The sequence below is a fragment of the Ostrinia furnacalis genome, unplaced genomic scaffold (assembly GCF_004193835.3).
Source record: "Ostrinia furnacalis isolate ACB-3 unplaced genomic scaffold, ASM419383v2 OfSCF0389, whole genome shotgun sequence".
In the NCBI taxonomy this organism is placed as follows: Eukaryota; Metazoa; Arthropoda; class Insecta; order Lepidoptera; family Crambidae; genus Ostrinia; species Ostrinia furnacalis.
The window spans coordinates 1,289,957-1,309,139 of record NW_021130628.1 but is presented as its reverse complement, the minus strand read 5'-3'; the positions used below and the strand labels follow the sequence as shown (position 1 = coordinate 1,309,139).

Genomic DNA, 19,183 nt, shown 5'->3' with positions numbered 1-19,183 from the left:
GTATTATTTGTGAGCACAGATCAAAGAGATTGTCGATGTCTACTTACTAAACACTAAGCTTTGTACATTACAATATCAAATGTCTTTAGATAGAGCCTTTTGATTTGACTTGAAGTAGACAGCAGTATCATTTTTAGTGGCTTATGTGTATTTTAAAACATAACAAGAAAAATATGTGATTAATTAGCTTTGTGATTCACATTAGGTACTGCAGCACAAATCATGTTAAACTAATTGCAATCCAAGTTTTTTATGAATTTTAAATGGCTAAATTAACAATTTAAGAAGAGTTTGTAAAAGACGGATAGATAACGAATAAAGATACTTACATATGAATAAAGATACACATACTATATACGGCCATAACTTCTAGTAAATGCTTAACTTTTACTCATTACACTACGCTTTGCCCCTTGGGGGAATCGAACCTACAGTGCCGGTTGGCGCTGTAGTTTGGTGCGCAAACTAAATACTCTCATAGGTTGATTCACAGTAAACAGTCATCAAGATAAAAGATTCTAATCGCGGTCCAGTCATTTCATCAAGTGACTGATAAAAACAAATGCCAGCAGCAAACGTGGAGGTGGCATGAGGAACGAGGGTCCATCCTTCAGATGCTGCCGCCACAACCATTCTAGTCGCGCGCGCGTGCGCAACCGCTCGGCATACATCGCGATGCGCCCGCGTTCCAATTACAAATAGTTCGTCAGTTTCATTTCTTTTTCTTCTAAAAGTGAAATAGAAACTGCTTTTAAATTTTAAATTGTGCAAGTGACAGTGAAAAGCTTGGACTTTGTCAAGGTTAGTCATTGAACTTTATTTAATGACATTCCAAATTCAAATGTTTTATTTGGCCGCAAAAAATACGAGCACTTACAATGACTGCACTGGATGGTTGAGTTTTTTGTGATGCAAATACAGTACTCATTTGAAAAACGTTTGTGTAGCGAATGCATTTGTCGATCGAAATTATACATATACAATTGTTCATTCCTTATGCATAGTAACAAAAATAGCTATCTAGCTCATCAAAATACCATTCGATGCAGTGAAAAATATAATCAAATGATAAAAATGGAAATGTACATTTATCGAGAAACTAATTTAGTCGATAGAATAGAGCTGTATAGGTTTGTCGGTTTCTAAAAGTAGTGTTATTTGAAAAATAGCTAGATAATTATTAGTGCTCTACATTTGTGAGTATTATCTGCATAATACACCACATAACGGTAAAGTTAATTATTAACATACAATTGTAAATCTGTGATAACGGTAACGTATTTTGTCACCGTTGTAATAGTTAGCGCGTGAAAACTGTTTTCTCTCCCAAAAGAAAAACAATCAATTATTTATTTACTACTAGCTGACCCGGCGAACTTCGTACCGCCTTAGCGTAGAGATTTTCTTAATATTTTTTTCCGTAAGAACCATCCTTGGACTTCCACAAACATTTAAAAAAAAGAATTATCGAAATCGGTTCAGCCGTTCACACGTGATGCCGTGACAACGCGAAACGGGTTTCATTTTTATATATATAGATTATTTATATCACCTGATGGAAAGTGATTATAAGGCAATATTTTGCTTTTTTCATTTTGTACAAAATTTATGAAATATTACCTACATAAAGTGAAAGTTTCGTTATTTTAGTAATCTCAGATCTTGTGGACATAACGTAACTGCATGACTGTATGTAAAGTATCACTTTCTAGCAATAAAACCGCCAAAATTGTGTTGTTCCTACGTATTGTACTTTCTTCTCAGGGCCAATTTTACGTCTTATACTTAGATAACATCGAGACGATTATAATTGGACCAAAATTAATCTAATTTATTTTGAGTATAAAACGTAACATTATTTAATGCAAAACAAGGCATTTATTTGACCGTAATCGCACCTAATGTTAAGTAAGATGCAGTCTTATCTAGGATGTTACATACCTGCCTTGATATTCATAGATACTTCCGCATATTTACAAAAAAATCTTTTAAATTAATCAAATTGGTTTCTCAATGAAATGTAGCAAGAGCCTATTAAATTAACATATTTTGTCAACCATAAGATTAAATTATATCCCATGTTATCCATAACAATTGTAGATTCCAAGGCAATCGACTGAGCACGATATGCTTTATATTGGAAGGTATTTATTATACAAAGTTTATTTACCTTATTTACATAAGAATGCGTGATGTCGTTATTAGAGCTATCAGCCTAAATATTTTTTGTTAAGTAGATATTCTTGTTGCAAAATAGCACTTGTTACAAATAGAGAAATGCCACAGTGACTACCTTTATATGCCACCACCAATGCGGGTTGATATTAAATATTAATATCACTACGGACCAAAATTATTAATTAAATGACGATGGGAAAAATAAATCACTTGATACTAGTAGTAGAGTTAAATAAGTAGTTAAGTATTATGCAATAGATTCTTTAAAATTATTCCCCAACATAATAATTTTACCCTTACTAGAGAAAGATAGAATGAACGAAAGAAAAACGTTTTCCCAAAACTTTATTGTGATTAACCACGATACTAATCAACCGGGCTGTTAATTAAATGATCTTGCGAGTTGCGTAGGTACGCGCACATGTCGTAAAATAATATGACGTTATTCTAGACACGTCGTAAACATTTCATAGTAAATAAAATAAAATATTTTATTACATTTGAGTAATTTATTTCAAGAAACACGTAACATTTTATATCAAAATATTTTTTATTTTATTTTCTACTAGCGGCCGCTCGCGATTCGTACGCGTGGATCCCGTTTGACCCCCTTCATCTATCTTACGCGGTTTAGATTTTTTCATACAAATGTTTTTTCCCGCTAACTCCCGTTCCCGTGGGAATTTTGCAATATCCTGTTGTAACTAAGCTTTAAGTTTACTAAGGTACCTGCATGCCAAATGTCAAGCGTCTAACTTAAGCGGTTTAGATTTTTCATACAAAAGGATTTTCCTGCTGATTCCCGTTCCCGTGGGAATTCCTAAGTATACTATAACCTGCCCAGGAGTATGAAGAATGATTGTACCAAGCTTCGTTAAAATCCGTCGAGTAGTTTTTGTTTCTATAAGGAACATACAGACATACAGACAGACAGACAAAAATTTTACTGATTGCATTTTTGGCATCAGTATCGATCACTAATCACCCCCTGATAGTTATTTTGAAAATATATTTCATGTAGAGAATTGACCTCTCTACAGATTTATTATAAGTTTAGATTATACCACTAGACCAGATGCTATAATAGTCGCATAACTCTGTTTCTTTTAATATAGAAATTGTTCTGGCCAGGAAGTATGTATTTATTATTTTCTTATAGGTAAACTGCAATAATATAAACCTGATTTTACTGGTTTTCCTTTGGAAAATACACTCGTAAACCTACAGACACTAAGATCTAGCTTAGATCATAATATTAATTAGTTGTGTCATACTAAACAAAACAAAGTTGCCGCCTACTATTCTACACGGTGTTAGGTAAATGGGTATATGAGCCGACACTAGCCCATGTTAACATGGACATATAAATGGTATGGTGAAGTCAGAAAATTGATATCTTAATTTTAATTATTTTAATTTTCATACAAATCGGATATTATAAAATTTATTTTGTATGAAAATTAAAAAAATTAAAATGATGATAATATCAAATTTCTGACTTCACCATACCACATATATGCCCATGTTAACATGGACTAGTGTCGGCTCATATACCCATTTACCTAACACCCTGTATAGCGTGCCAAGTTACAACATATTTAAACAGCTTATTTTAAAATTTATTATGCCATGCCTAAAAATAAAATCAATTGGTGGAAATCGACACGATTTGAAAATATTCTATCAGTTGGGGAGTGTCAGCCAAATCTTCCCTTTGCCTCTGGTAAATTAGAGAGGGTCGTACCTACTCATGCAGTGGACGCTAAATTATCTAATAACGTTGATGATAAATAATTTTCTCTACAAAATATTGAAAATTAAATAATAATGATATAAAAAATACTTCGTATATAGAGTCAAAGAGCAACGACCATAAATTAGCTACAATTCAGCATCGTATAGAAAACATAACAAGTTTTTTTTAATAATTTCGTGATTGCCAGCATCCGTAAAGATCAAGCGTCAATATTAAAATAAAACAATATAAATGGATGCAATAATTCATGTTTACTAATTACCTCACCTCGCTATAGCGCTTATATTGCGAAATCGTGCATCCATATCGAAAATCCGCTTCCACACGAATCGCTAATGGTTCCATGGTTTACTTATCTGACCAAGGTTTTAGAAGTTAAATTGAATTATCACGTGTATGCTACGGTATTAACTTCCTATAGTTTCCCTTGGAGAACTTTTACTTTAATTTTGGAATCGGGTTATTAAGTGACCCCGCGCACTAGGCAGCCTGGCTGCCGAAGCCAGTCGAACATATGACGATGTATGGGAGTCCACACACTAGGCAGCCAAGAGTGTTCATATACCGGATTGACTGCCACAGCTAGGCTGCGGAGTGCGCGGGAGCCCTTACTTTTGCTGCAAGTAAGTAGATTTAAATTTCATGGACTTCAAATTGACTTCTGAATTTCAGTATTCAGTGATCCTGGTGCTAAAATTCATGAACTTTTTGTATGACAAATCTCAAATAAAACACACGTTTAATTTTGCATAGAAAATGTACTTATTTTTTATATTAGTAGGAACTTTATGCAATATGCACCTCTTGATCCGGCTTCAATTACGTTCAGTAAATCGGTCAGTGAAACGATATCAATTTTTAAACCTTTAGTTATAAGTTTAAATAAGTTTAACCTTTTTTAATAACTAATTTCAAGATACAGATCGGCACGATTCCATACAAAATTACTTCCATTCATTACCTACAAATGCATCGTGCAAGAATAAACCTGATGTCATGGTGGTAAAAAAGGGTTATACCTTGTATGATGGTAACAAAGAAGTGCTCGTTTTTTAATGGTTCCACTACAATAGATTTGTATGTGTTTTTTTGGCAGACTTAACAACAATCACTAGTCAATGAATTTAGACGTTTATTTTCAAGTAGTTTATTAAGTCTTAAATATGCGTTTATTTTTAACAACTTACAACACGATTATGTTTATTTGTCAGATTGATTTAATCAAATTAAGGAAGCTCACTTTATGCAAAGTAATGACCAGGCCAAAGGTTAAAGCGAGGATCACCCGGAATCCTCTACCACCTGAAACACAACAATGCCGTTTAAATTGTTGTTATGACGACTTATAGGTATGATAGTGCCAGCTAGTCATGGAGACTGAGAACTAACACTACCAACCAAACCGAGAAGAAAAATTTGTTTTCACTGGGAACAGAACCCGGTACTTTTGTCAACCTTTTGTCTTGCCATTAGACCACAGAGGCGGTGCGTACCTTTATTTTAATTTACGATCACCAGTAAATAATATAATCTTTATACTATAGGTCTTTATTACTACAACGACCTCTGTTAAAGCGGTATTTCGAGTATCTTTATGTATGAATTAAACAGTTACTGTCGCGATTAACGATATTTATGTAACGTTTATTATAATAACTTATGTAATGTAGAGCTCTTTAGTAATTAATTTTAATAAAGAAAGAATAATGAATTGAGACTCATTGTAGTTGATTTATGGAGTTAGGTTTATTTTTTAAACCCTATGGTTTAAAAGGTGACTAAGTGAGATATACATTGTAGAAGTATAAATACTTGCATGGGAAGTGTAGTCCAAATCCTGTATTGGCTTAGGGTAACTTAGAGTGTCGTACTCCTGCTGTGGAGAATAATGCCCGTTTTCACCATCAATCCCTAATTCACACCTGTGGTAAAACCTGACAGGAATTTAGTTTTTATAGGGGTCACTTAAAAATTAGGGATTGATGGTGAAAACGAGCATAAATGACCTGAAGATGATAATGATTGAAAACTGACTACAATAGGTATTATTTAAAATGTAGTTTTGAAATCAAGTCATTCACGGATCAAAGTGGAGAAATAAAAAAATATTGATGTAGGTTAAGAATTTAATAACAGCTTAGTTTTATCTAATCTCCATAAATACTACCGGGCGGTCAAATTAAACGAGGGCAATGGATATGCGGGTGGTTTCGCAAAAGTTGCGTACGCAAAAGATTTTGAAGTTCCATCGAGCGTTGCGCAAAGGCATACAATGCATTGCGATGGAATTTGACCGCTATGCATACAATTTTGGAATTTAGACAGATGAAAATGTAAGGTCAAATCGAACTTATCATCACTAAATAGGTATTGTTGCTGGCAATTTCACAAGTAGGATACTTGTTTATATTCTTTGACTATTTCTATAGTATTTGCTACTCTCTCTACGAAATCTCTCTGACAATATGGTACCAAACTATTTACCACTAGCAAATTGTAACTAACTTTAACCTTTGAAACGGACTGACTGACTGTCAAAATTAAGCTTTTCGTGCAAACTACAATATATTTTATAATGCGAACGGCTAGGGACTGGAACTTGTTGCCTGCTGCTGTCTTTCCCGAAGACTATTAACCGGGCCTTTTCAAGGCGAGAGTGAATTGGCACTTGCAGGGCAGCTATGTACTATCCTAGACTGCATCCCACTTAACATCAGGTGCGATTGTGGTCAAATACCTGCCTTGTTATGCATAAAAAAATTGGCAAAATACCTTGAGGGTTAAATTTACAAGGGCTCAAAATATGGCAAAAGAAATATCTCAGCTGAGCCATATTTCACGGCTCTCTCATTACTACATTAATAATATTTAAATAAAGCCAATTCCCCGATGTTAATTACTCTGTTGGACAGTGCCCAGTTGAGTAACGATTCTCATCTCGCGTAACAACAAAAAAGCTGAATCGAACGGTAATTGCCTCTCGTCACATTAAATAATAATTGCTGCCAACAACCGCAAAACAACAATTGGTTATACGCATTGTTAGATCAAAGAAAAAATTGCGCAAATTGTTGCCATTTTTCTCGCATGTCAATGAAATACAATCGACAGCACATCAGTCTGTATCTATTTGTTGCAAAATCAAACTTAATATAAGTACACAAGGTAGGTACTATAAAGTTTACCTTGATCTGCTGTCGTTACCTAAGTAAACGTGGATGACGAGTCACGACATCGCGACTCACGTAAAACGCAGATTAGTGCTTCAAAATCAGCTTTTCACAATCAAACTTATGCGATTTGTTGATAATGAACGAGCTTGACGGTTCAATTTGATTTAATAACTAAGATAAATTCAATTTTAATAGAATCCGTACTCATTGATTATGGCTTAAAAGTGGGCTTTGCTTTGTTATATTTATATGTTTTTTACCCATTACTAAAATCTCCCAGCTCTCATAGATTGAATTAATATCCCTTTAAAAAACTTGTTTTTTGGTTTTTCAATTTACAAAAAGATTTCAGGTTTTCGTAGGGTCTTGATTTACAATTACTACCAATCGATCAACATGGAAAAAATTGGGGGAGGCCTATGTTCAGCAGTCCTATGGCTGAAATGATGATGATGATGATGATGATGATTTACAATTTCATGATGTTTTACAAATTGGGGTTTCTCTAATTTTTATAAATTCCATAAAAACTAAAATTTTACTATGTATGGTTCTGGTTTTAAACTCAAAAGCTTCGGTATTGTATTTTTAAGCCGATCTCTTCCTTACTGCATAGTAAATTAATTCCTAACATTATGCGATTCATTGAACTTTACAATTAGTGTCAAGAACAAGTCGTGATTCCGAAGCTGCATAAAGCATTTGACCGCAAAGTGAACTATAAACAAATCGGAAACGGTCGCTGTCAGTCTGCCAATCACAGATGGTAATTGCTAATTTATTGACAGGTAAACTGTTTTAGGTATACGTTTAAATATAAGTAAGATCTCACCACAACTTAAGGTTGATTTATAGCCTCTATTAGCATATACTTAAAAGTACTTAACTTACCGGTTGTACGGGCCGTATACACTCTTTGATGCACTGCACACTGTCTTAGCACCGGCTCACAATGTCACACTTATGTTTATTCACTTATTAAGCCCTATCTAACCCAATAAATGGTTTTCACTTTGAGAAAGTCTGACTAGCTCTATTTACTTTCTGATAGTTTCTATTTCTAAGCCTTTCGCAAACACGTGGGTGCTACGCCTCCTTTATTAGTTCGCACTATCTTTTACGCTCATGTTTTGGGAAGCGTTGATCCACTTTTCTCCGATAGCTTATAATATTATTAGGTAAGTCAATATAAATGCTAGATTATGTGCACTTATTGAAGGGTAAGACATCTTGACTTAACAATCTTAACATGTAGGTAGGTAGGTATTCCCGCTCTCCTATAATTTGGTCACATTGAAGACTCAAGTAATTCCAGACACTAGGTACCTAGTACCTACTTATCAGAAAAAATCACATCAATTGAATTGTAATGTCATTATTTTTGGTAGTATCTGAATCGCCATAGATAGTATCATTTGTAATCAGATGGAACTTCAACACCATTAAACACAGTAAATTCCAAATTGTTCAAACATGAGGTTGATTCCTGGCCCTGTGTTGAAAAAATGTACTAAAGTCATTTAAATATCTTGGCTAACACTTAATTAAGATGTGAATTGAATATATTTTTGCTTTGTCTTTACATCGGTATTTGCCTTTGAATGCAGTACGAGCTTTTGTTTTATCATGAGATAAGTTAAATTTTATAAAAAAAAATAAAACCGACTCCAAAAAACCTACACTAAAAAGCAGAATAATAATTACTAATTACCTACTTATTTATTAGGACGAATTATTAATATTTATGTAGGTATACCATGATTGATACTTGAAAATTTTCTTCAAATTCGCATGAAACCACCCTTTTGATAATACCTATTCAACAAAAAAATAATCGTTCAAATTGGTTCATAATCGGCGGAGATATTGCGTATAAAAAAGTTCATCCCCAATTTTCCACCCTTGGGGGTTGTTTTTTTTATTATTAAATTTAAATGGGACCACCCTTGAGATATTACATATACGCTGAAAAAAGATTTGTTCAAATCGGTTCATAATTGGCGGAGCTATCGCGTAACAAACAAAAAAAAAAAAAAAAAAAAAAAAAAAACATACGGGTCGAATTGAGAACCTCCTCCTTTTTTTGAAGTCGGTTGAAAATGAACCTCATTATTTTATTCAAATACAGAAACAGAGCAATAAAATGAATTAAGAAATAAATTTTAAAATTCAAGGATCAGTGCTTGGGTTGCGATAATGAGCAAGAACGTGGGAAAAATATACTACCTACATATACATAAGGGGGAATATACTCGTACATGTACAATTGTACATGCGGGTACATGGAGAAACCAACTGAGCGGTGTTCAAATCATTAATCATTAGAAAATATATTCCCTAACTACTACAACAATATGAGCTGGGTATTTTCATAAGGGTGAAGAGGCATTTACTAATAGGTATCCTCGATTGCATCTACATAAAACATTATGCATTATGATGCTGCGGTTAAATGCAAGTAGTTTCCTATAGGCATCAGCCTAAATCCGGGTAGGCATAGTTTTTTTAGGATTAGGCAGTCCTCATAAATAACTAACCACTAATTGCCTCCAGCTTAATCAAAAGTTGTTAGGTAAATAAAAGTTTTAAAGACTTATTTAAGTATAGCAATAATTTTTTTGTCTGAATAATGCCCTGAAACGGCACACAAATGTGGCAACTAAATAGATATTTCTACAAAAATAGGTAGTCGACATGGACTGGTTGTTTAATCTAAATATAATATAACTCAAAGTTGACTGACTGACTGATAGTGATCTATCAACGCAACAGCCCAAACCACTAGACGGATCGGGCTGAAAGGCATGCAGGTAGATGTTATGACGTAGGCATCCGCTAAGAAAGGATTTTACGAAACTCCACCCCTAAGAGGGTAAAACGGGATCCACGCGTACAAAGTCGCGGGCGGCCGCTAGTCTTTTATACTTTTTATTCTTGATTTCCGCGATTAGTAAGACTCAACTTACTACTTTGTAATTTTGCTGTGACAGTGGTAGCTGGCACTAATTTTCACTGACAGAGAGCGTGAAGGTAATGCTACATTGGTTCCGATTGAGTTGCTCCAAATGGAAAACATTTGCATACACCTTTAGCTCGGCTACACATTCTTGTGGAAACTTGATCTAAATAAAATTTGCATACAACTGGATCACACTTTTTTTAGTCTATTATAATAGCCATTAATGTCTTAAAGAACTCGAGATGTCTGGAGGTAGGAGGCAAACAAAAAATGGTCTCCGTTGTTCTCTTTTGTACAAACTGCTCAGGAAATAAGTACTTATGCACTTGACATTAAAATCAAAGCTCTATAATCACATGGGATTTCAATGACACGTCACAAACCCATTGAAAACATACCTAATTAAAGCATATAGCGGAACTAATCTTTAAGTGAGGTAATCATTCTGTCACTCTGAGTAATAATAGGCTGAAAACTCAGTGAAATGACTCACTGATAAACACTATAATTTGCACATAGTAAACCAAAGTCCAGCAATTAACTAGCGATTAAATGTTGTATGTTATTTATAAAATAGGCAGATTTGTAATTATTCTAGAGCTCTATTCAACGCAATGCGTTTGATTTCCTGCTTTACTTAAGCAAGCATCGTTTGTGAATACGGGCGTAATACCTTTGACCAAACCGCAGTAGCAGCAGTAGGATATAAGCCTTAGGCATTAGGCCTTAGGCTTAGGTACAGATTCACTTCTGTTTGAGGTATGGCGCATAGGATTGAAACATGTGCTGTCCATTTAAGAGGTCGAGCTAAGAGAACTAGAACTTTATAAATACTTAGTCTAAATAAAACGAATGCCCTAAACCGACTGGAGGAAGTTAGGAAGAGATTATTGAGAAGTAATGTAATAAAACCTTCTCAACCTCATCAGCTACCCTTGGCCTGAGTGTAGAATTCGTGCATTTGGCAAATCAGAGAGTCGTGCTCCTAGATTGAAAACTAAAATATAACGTGACAATTAATAACACAGTAACTATCCAGCTAGAGAGAATTCGATCAGCCTTCAAAATCGATATTAAAAATATGAAAAAAAAAACTTTTTAAAAACTTAGCTTCATAATTTTTTTGGTAAAATACCAACAGGATGTTTTAATTAATAAGAGTTTTTATCCATCAGACCAGCTAATAGCCCAAAGGCATCCATGGTGTCATCAATGTTTATATGGAAGTATCACGGTCGCCATTTTGATCATTGTGTTCCAAACCTACGCAATGCTTTTAGGCATGTATGAGACACTCGTCCAATTAAAGTCAGTTACAATTCGACGAGTATTTGTAGTACGTGTAGAAGCCACTGTAGGCTTGTATGACATTTACAAATACCCATACTATTATGTTAAGCCTTAAAGACTACACAGTACACACCAAGCCCGCTGACAGCCCGCGGCGGCTAGCAGGTACAGCTTTATTTTAAACTAGCTTTTGCGCGGCTTCACCCGCGTGAAATTTAGTTTGTCACAGATCGTCATAAATTATAGCCTATATGTTATTCTGTGTTATAAACAATAATACTGTAAAGTTTCATCAAATTCCGTTCAGTAGTTTTTGCGTGAAAGAGTAACAAACATCCAGACATCCATACAAACTTTCGCATTTCTAATATTAGTAGGCTGAAGCGGACTAAAGTATGTGTCTCCTTAAACACTTGACATGGGCAGAATCACAGCGGCAATAAATCCACGGGATAGTCCAAAAAAAAATATTAGTAGGATGATCATGTCAATGACTTGTACTTTCTATGACTTGACAACGTCAAAAGTCAACGACTCATGTCGGCGGGTCGGGTTTAGTGTGAAGCCTGCATTACTTTACTCAGTGTTGAAGAAGTAGTGCGAAAAACTTGGGAGTTAAAAACAGAAAAGAAAGGAAAAAAAGGTTTTAGATGTTGACGGCTATTACTAGATCCACCATAACACCAATTTTTAAGGAAAAACAAAAACAAAATGATAAAAATGGCGCTTCACTTTCCCGCCAAAAAGTCTCATTCTTGTTGTAAATCTGTTACAATGAATCGCAAAACTTTCTTTCTTTTGCTAGATTAATTGCTAATTCTGCAACACTGACCGTATCTAAGTGCAGAATGTGGTAACATCAATCGTTGTCTTCAACCGATCTCGGATTGATGATCAGATTATAAATGCGGCTGTAAATTCTTAAGGCTTAAGTCTCACTCACTATTAAGTTCTTAGTAAGTACTTAATAAAAAAGATAATAGGTAGAGCATTAATTACTGATTGTGTGACAGCGATTTTTTTAAATTGTAATTTAAAAAGTAAAGTAAAAAAAAGTAAAAAGTATTTTATTTGCCAACAAAAAGTTTACAGTCTGTTTGTCTAGCGGCTGCTGCACTAAGCTGTGCTCACAACCCCTTTAAGTAGGTACCTAGTGAAAAAAAAATGTTGAAAAGCAGACTTTTTAAATAATATTTAGCGTAAAAAGTCAGATAGAAATAATTTACAGATCATCAGTTGTATTTAATCCTCGAATTACAATTTTTGTCGCACTGTCACATACCTTATTAAATTGGAGTATCTAGAGTGTCAATGTTTATTCTACAAGTAGTCTGCCCACAGCATTATAGAACTGTCTACAGCAATTCAAAATATACAGACATCAGCACATCAAGATTAGCACTGTAATACCTACTTTATGCAATTGTAATAAGCGCGATTTTGCAACAGAAAGTATATTGTTCTTTTGACTATAGATGTTTGTATGGGCAGATCCCATCATCAATCTCTGCTCGGCTGTTCATACAGTCTTGGCTCTTTCTGAGCAATGGCGGCATCGGTCAACGTCGCGCTGTTGTTCCAGTATACAGTGCATACTTACGATAGAAATGACAATCGTTTAGGTAGAATCGATCAAAGATTTGTATCATGTTAGCGGTATACCGAATAAAACGATCAAACGAATAACTTGGGTTTTTTTTTGGTAAAAGCGACTTTTTAATTTAATTATCATGATTGTGTCTATCAGAAATTACTAAGGCTGGGTTGCACCATCTTACTTTAACTTTGACAAACGTCAAAAACCGGTCAAACTCCATACATAAAACACCGGTTATCTTTAAAGTTACAGTCAAATTTTAGGCTGGGTTGCACCATTTTACGTTAACTTTAACAAACGTTAAAAATCTGTCAAACTCATACGAAAATTACGGTCAAAGTTAGGTGGTGCAACTCAGCCTAAGTGGTGCAACTCGGCCTAAGATTATACACTTGTTGAAATAAAGTGATCTTCCTGAAATTAGTCAATCAATATTAACAATACAGTAAATGCTTAATTCGTATATCTTCAAAAACCATCTAAATCCAATCCAGAATATTTTGTTTTTTTCTAATATTTTTGCAAATGAAGTATCAATAAAAAAGATCAACTGCAATTATTTATGAATGCAACTAAGTAATGTATCATCGGCGGCTGTATCTATTCCGATGCCGTTCGCCGTAATGAGAAAGACGATTGTGTGCTTCACAATGGCTGGCAGCGAGAAAACTTTGACTCGAGGCGACTTCGAAGAAAACACACGATGCAAGAGAGTGCACTTTTAGATCATCTGCAAGTTTAATTTCTTGGACAATGTTTCCTTAAATTTACGAGTATGAAATGGTAGAAATATTATGTCTAAAGTAGCCAAAGAAAAGTATTTTCATCGGCCTAAACAAATAAATTTATTTTAATTAATTGGAGCAAACATCACTTCCTGAGCTGGACAAGCGGGAAAAATTTCAGTTCGCATCTTTTTAACATGCGTTCGATCCTAAAAGCATTTTTAAATCCATCTGACACACAAATCTTTCTTGTAAGGTATTGAATATCAATCAAAATCTTATTTCACTTTCACTTGTCTGAATATTTAAATTTCAGACATAACTACTGCCTTGTCTTTGAGAAAAAGTATACTCGTATTACAAAACGACAAATGCATAACAGATAGATAACTACACGTGTAAACTTTTTAAATTAACAAAAAACTTACAAACAGGTTTTTTGCTGCTCAAAATAATAATCACGTTATTTAGTATGCGCGTGCTAATGTCAAAACAAAACCTCGTGTTAGTGTTTATTAATCAATGTTTCGTTCATTCAATTAACGTTCCTAATGTACTACGTGACTCATATACATAGTCTTCCGGATTCGTAAAAAACGTAACACATACAAACGGAATGAATAAACAAACTGTAGTTAATTTTGATCAGAGGAAATATATCCAATTTTTGCTTTTAATTGCCAATTAATTCATAAACTATCTGCTTCTATTATAAGTCGTTGACTGAGTGCTGAATTCTATTTTAAAAACCTTTTTTAGCATTCGGTTTATGTTCCATAATATTTGATGTCAGCCTATCTCACACACCAATTACCTTTTTAAAAAAATAAAACCGACTTCAAATGCGTGAACACAAAAAAAACTAAAAATTAAAAATATTGCGTATAAAAAAGTTCATCCCCAATTTTCCACCCTTAGGGGTGAAATATTTTCTTCAAATTCGCATGAAACCACCCTTTTGATAATACCTATTCAACAAAAAAATAATCGTTCAAATTGATTTATAATCGGCGGAGATATTGCGTATAAAAAAGTTCATCCCCAATTTTCCACCCTTGGGGGTTGTTTTTTCTATTATTAAATTTAAATGGGACCACCCTTGAGGTATTACCTATACGCCGAAAAAAGATTTGTTCAAATCGGTTCATAATTGGCGGAGTTATCGCGTAACAAACATAGAAAAAAAAAAAACATACGGGTCGAATTGAGAACCTCCTCCTTTTTTGAAGTCGGTTGAAAATAAAAAATACACGTTACAGAAGGAAATGGCGAAAGTACGTGATTTATAAAAACATTATTGTCCCTTTTCACTTAAGTCCGCACATTTAAAGTGCGAATAGAGCATACAATCCACTGCCCTGCGCGGTCGCTCGGAAGATTCTACTCGGCGCGGGAGCAATCGGAGAGAAAATGTGTGTGCTAAGTCGCGACCGGAGGTCAATGGTTTTTCATTTACTGAGGACACAACTTTCTATATTCTACAGACATTATGCGGCCTTACAGTATCCATGGGTCTTGAGATTGCTTGATACAAATATTTAGAATAGCTGTGCCTGCGACTTCGCACGCGCAGAAATTGTTTGAATAATTTGACAAAAAATAATTTTCGTAGTATCTTGAGATTAGCGCGTTCAACCGAACAAACAAACTCTTCAGTTTTATAGTTAAGTAGTTAAGTATATGTAGATTCAAGAGCCACGTTAACTTAAGCATCAACATTATATTGAAGACTGTCTTTAAGGTTTTTGCTTGTTAAGGTCACCTTAACATTTTAGTCAGCGAGTCCAATGAACCATACGCAAAATTATGTGGTCTCTGATCTCAACAGAGAGATTGATTGTAATGTCACTAACAATGTAGATTGAAAAGAGCATGATAAATTGCGACACTGACAATGATGAGTTCTAAGTATCGCTATAGTCAATGACTATAGAGATGAATAGAGATGACTATTAGTCATTTCTATTTTCAACGCGATATTATTAAAATGTACACATTATATTAATATACTTATTGTTTTCATTTCAGATGGCGACGGTAATGCAGAAAATTATCTTCGCTGTCCTAGTCCTCCAGTGGGCCTCGGCGGCACCGAGTGACGTCAAACTAGAAGACATTGCTGAGATCAGACAAGTGGAAGACAAAGCTGACGTCGCCCCAGCCACTTTACTGGAAGAAAACTCCGACGATGAGGCATCGCAGGGCCAACGACGAAAGAGGTGGTACAACTATTACGGGTTTCCTCCATTCAATCCGATCGGGTTTAGCAGAGACGATTCATTAGGCCCCAGCGTTTTCGGAGCACAAGACCCATTAATAAACATACATAGACGGCTTCAAGAAATCAACAACATTGCCAGGCAACCTCCGATCCCTCAGTTCCCCCCGCCACTGCCACAATTCCCAGCATTTGTCCCCATCATTTACATTCCACAAGTGGGTTGTGGTTGCACACCAGATAACACACCACAGAACCCTTCCACTGACAGGCCCACACCGCCTCAGGGCAACCAGAACACAACTGATAATCCTGGCGTTTCTAACAGGTGGCCCGAAATGGATGATGAGCGGCAGAACTGGGGGATCGTAATGAACGGAACAGAGCCTGTTGAGGAGCCGGTAGAAGATGTTGGTGATGGTAGCAGACCGATTTCGTTTGATCCTATCACACCTATTAGACCCATGAATCGACCTGCACCGCCGGTGGAACATGGCAGCAGTCAAGCAGGAGACGCCAATGGTGGGACGACTACAACTACTACTGCAAGACCAGCGGCGGCGCCCGGTGGATTTGCTGGTAGTTCCGGTCTTGCCCCCCCTTCACCTTGTGATGGCGCCATATTAAGCTGTTGTCACCAAGCGCAAGTGACATACGACTGTTTCGCACTTCAAGGTTGTCCCGACCCGTCCTCCTACGGGAACCCTTGCGACCCTGGAGTAATTTTCAGGGTCATTGAGAGGTTTCAAAGGTTTTATGGTCAGCGAAATGGATGAATTGTAAATGAGTAGTTTTTTCGAAGTTCATCTGTGATTTTTTTAAACAGTGTTTATTTTAAAATAGTATTACGGATCAAAATATCCTGCCAGAGAAAAAAATCACCATTACGAAAAGTTTGTACAAAAAATTTCAGCTAATCAAAATACTTACCTGTAATACCTACATATGAATAGGTAAGATAAAGTTTTAGAAAAGTGATCTTTTGAAATATGCAGTAACTTGATGTTTTTTTTGCCTGGCATTATGATAATTCGCTCTTCTGAATTGAAATTATTTCACTAACAATCAATTTGAATTATTTATGAGAACAAAAAAAATGATAAAAATGCTATTTTTATGTTTCGGCTATCTCTACCACGAATCGAATATTATTTCAGTAAAATTAAAATGGTATGTATTTCAATAAAATATGGAATTAATAGAAGAATCAGTTTTCATAGCTAAAATGATAAGTGCAGTTCCTACAATGTAGTTCGTAAGGAATACTATGTTTCTTCAACTGAATCGTACAAATTTTGCTAGAATTCTCTTTAAAATTATCAATGGTGGACTTGTAGTGATCTTTACTATTAAGTATTAGCAAGAAACATGCAGATAATTTTAGGTATTACTTTTTCTAAACCAGAAAAAGCCTCGATAGCTTTTGGATTTTTGAAATTAAAAACAAAAGTTATTTAAATGTAAAGAGCTTTTTTTATTTTGAGAAACCATGCTAAGTTAGCCTAGATTATAATTTTCTACAGATATGTTCCTAGTAATGTGTACTAGTTTGTGTGATTCATCAATCCATTTAATTAAACACTCCATACGAAGCCTGTGTTGTCGTAATTACTTTATATTTAAATCAATAAAATTGTGCTACTGCTTATGCCATATTTTGTACAAATAAATTATTATATTATTTATCATGCTTACGCCGATTTATGAATAATTTAGTCCAATCCGAATACTTTTGTTTAAAAGCTAATTGGAAATTTTTTGTATGTGAAATTATTAACACAGTCATCAACATAATATTTTATTAAATGTACGAAACGATTGGTCATTATACTATTTTAGGTTATTAATAACCGTCATTGCAGAATATACATTATCATAGGCATAATAAATTATGTTCTATGATACATGTATTATTAATATTATTAATGTAAGATAATATTTTTTATTCAATATTTATTCATAAATTGAATACTGTATTGTGAATTTTATTCAATTTTATTTGACTTTGACAACAGCTCTACATTAAGGCTGGGTTGCACCATACTTTAACTTTGACAAACGTCAAAAATCTGTCAAACTCCATACAAAAAGCATCGGTTATCGTTATAGTTACCGTTAAAGTTAGGTGGTGCAACTCAGCCTAAGATATGATTTTTCAAGAATGGAATTTTATAAACATGAAATGACAGACCAAAATTTTAATCTGAAGTTATTTGAAGATAATGTTCTCGCTGATGATTTTTAGCTTTGAAATATTTAAGTACATACAAGTAAATGAGTCAGACTCATGCCAGATAGGTGTTAATCCAAGTTATTCTACGGTGGCAGTAGAAAAAATAGTTTGTGATGTCACTACACAGATCCGGATACAGAAATCTTGATTTTATGCAATTTAATAAACATTTATCGCTTTAATAACCCATAGATATGCGTACCTACTTCACACCTGAGACAAAATATATAAATATAAATGAAGAATTAATAGGTAGATGTACTTCTCATTCAAGGATTCTCTTCTTACCTAGTAGCTTTTATGTTATGTGAATAAGGTACATTTTGTATGATCATTGCGTACTTACTCATAGCTATACTATAAGGTTAATGTGCAGTAAATACGATGGTATATAACTGGTTGCCAGCATTATTTTATTCTCTGACCTTTGCCTACACAAAAAAATAATATTTAATCCTGGCATAAGAATAGTGATGGACGATTCGTTCAGAATATCAGTAGGTAAAATATTATTTATGTATCCTTGTAAATCTAAAGTAATTTGTAATCTAGCAATTTTATCTCTTAATAATAATAATTTATTACTGCTGTATAATATGTTTAGTCGCTTACGTATGTGATGTGTGGTCAAAACTTGATTTACAAATATTTTGGAAAAACCGAATGTGTATTTTGATGTCATTGCTAATGTCGCAGTTCGTAGTAGGTATATTGCATTTGCTTCAAAGAAATAAACAAACATTATTTTGCCATTTAATGGTAATGCAATAGTACCTACAACGCAATAGTAAAAGACCAAATAATTGACTTTTTATGATTTGTCAAAATACAAATTTAATGCACTTAAAAGAACACTATCCTAATACAACCTTTACCCTTACATTTTATCACTGGCAATCTCAGGTGCGTACAGAACAAATTATTTTTAATTTAAAGCATAGGTTAAGTAAGGATTTTGATGGAGCTTCAATAAATTAGACCAATCATATTATTACAAGATTCTATGAATGAGATTGGAGGGTTACGATACATACAGAGATACAGACAACAGTTC

General features: G+C 34.4%; 2 protein-coding genes across 2 annotated transcripts in view; one reads left to right on the top strand and one right to left on the bottom strand.

Annotated features, from left to right (window-relative positions):
• LOC114362581 (uncharacterized) overlaps positions 1 to 19,183 on the bottom strand; it is a 190,780-nt gene that overhangs the window by 132,283 nt on the left and 39,314 nt on the right. The window lies entirely within an intron of this gene.
• LOC114362563 (uncharacterized) lies at positions 617 to 17,249 on the top strand. Its single transcript, XM_028318019.1, has 2 exons — positions 617 to 801; positions 15,707 to 17,249. The coding sequence occupies exon 2, from the start codon at positions 15,707 to 15,709 to the stop codon at positions 16,670 to 16,672; it is 966 nt and encodes a 321-aa protein (XP_028173820.1). The 5' UTR covers positions 617 to 801; the 3' UTR covers positions 16,673 to 17,249.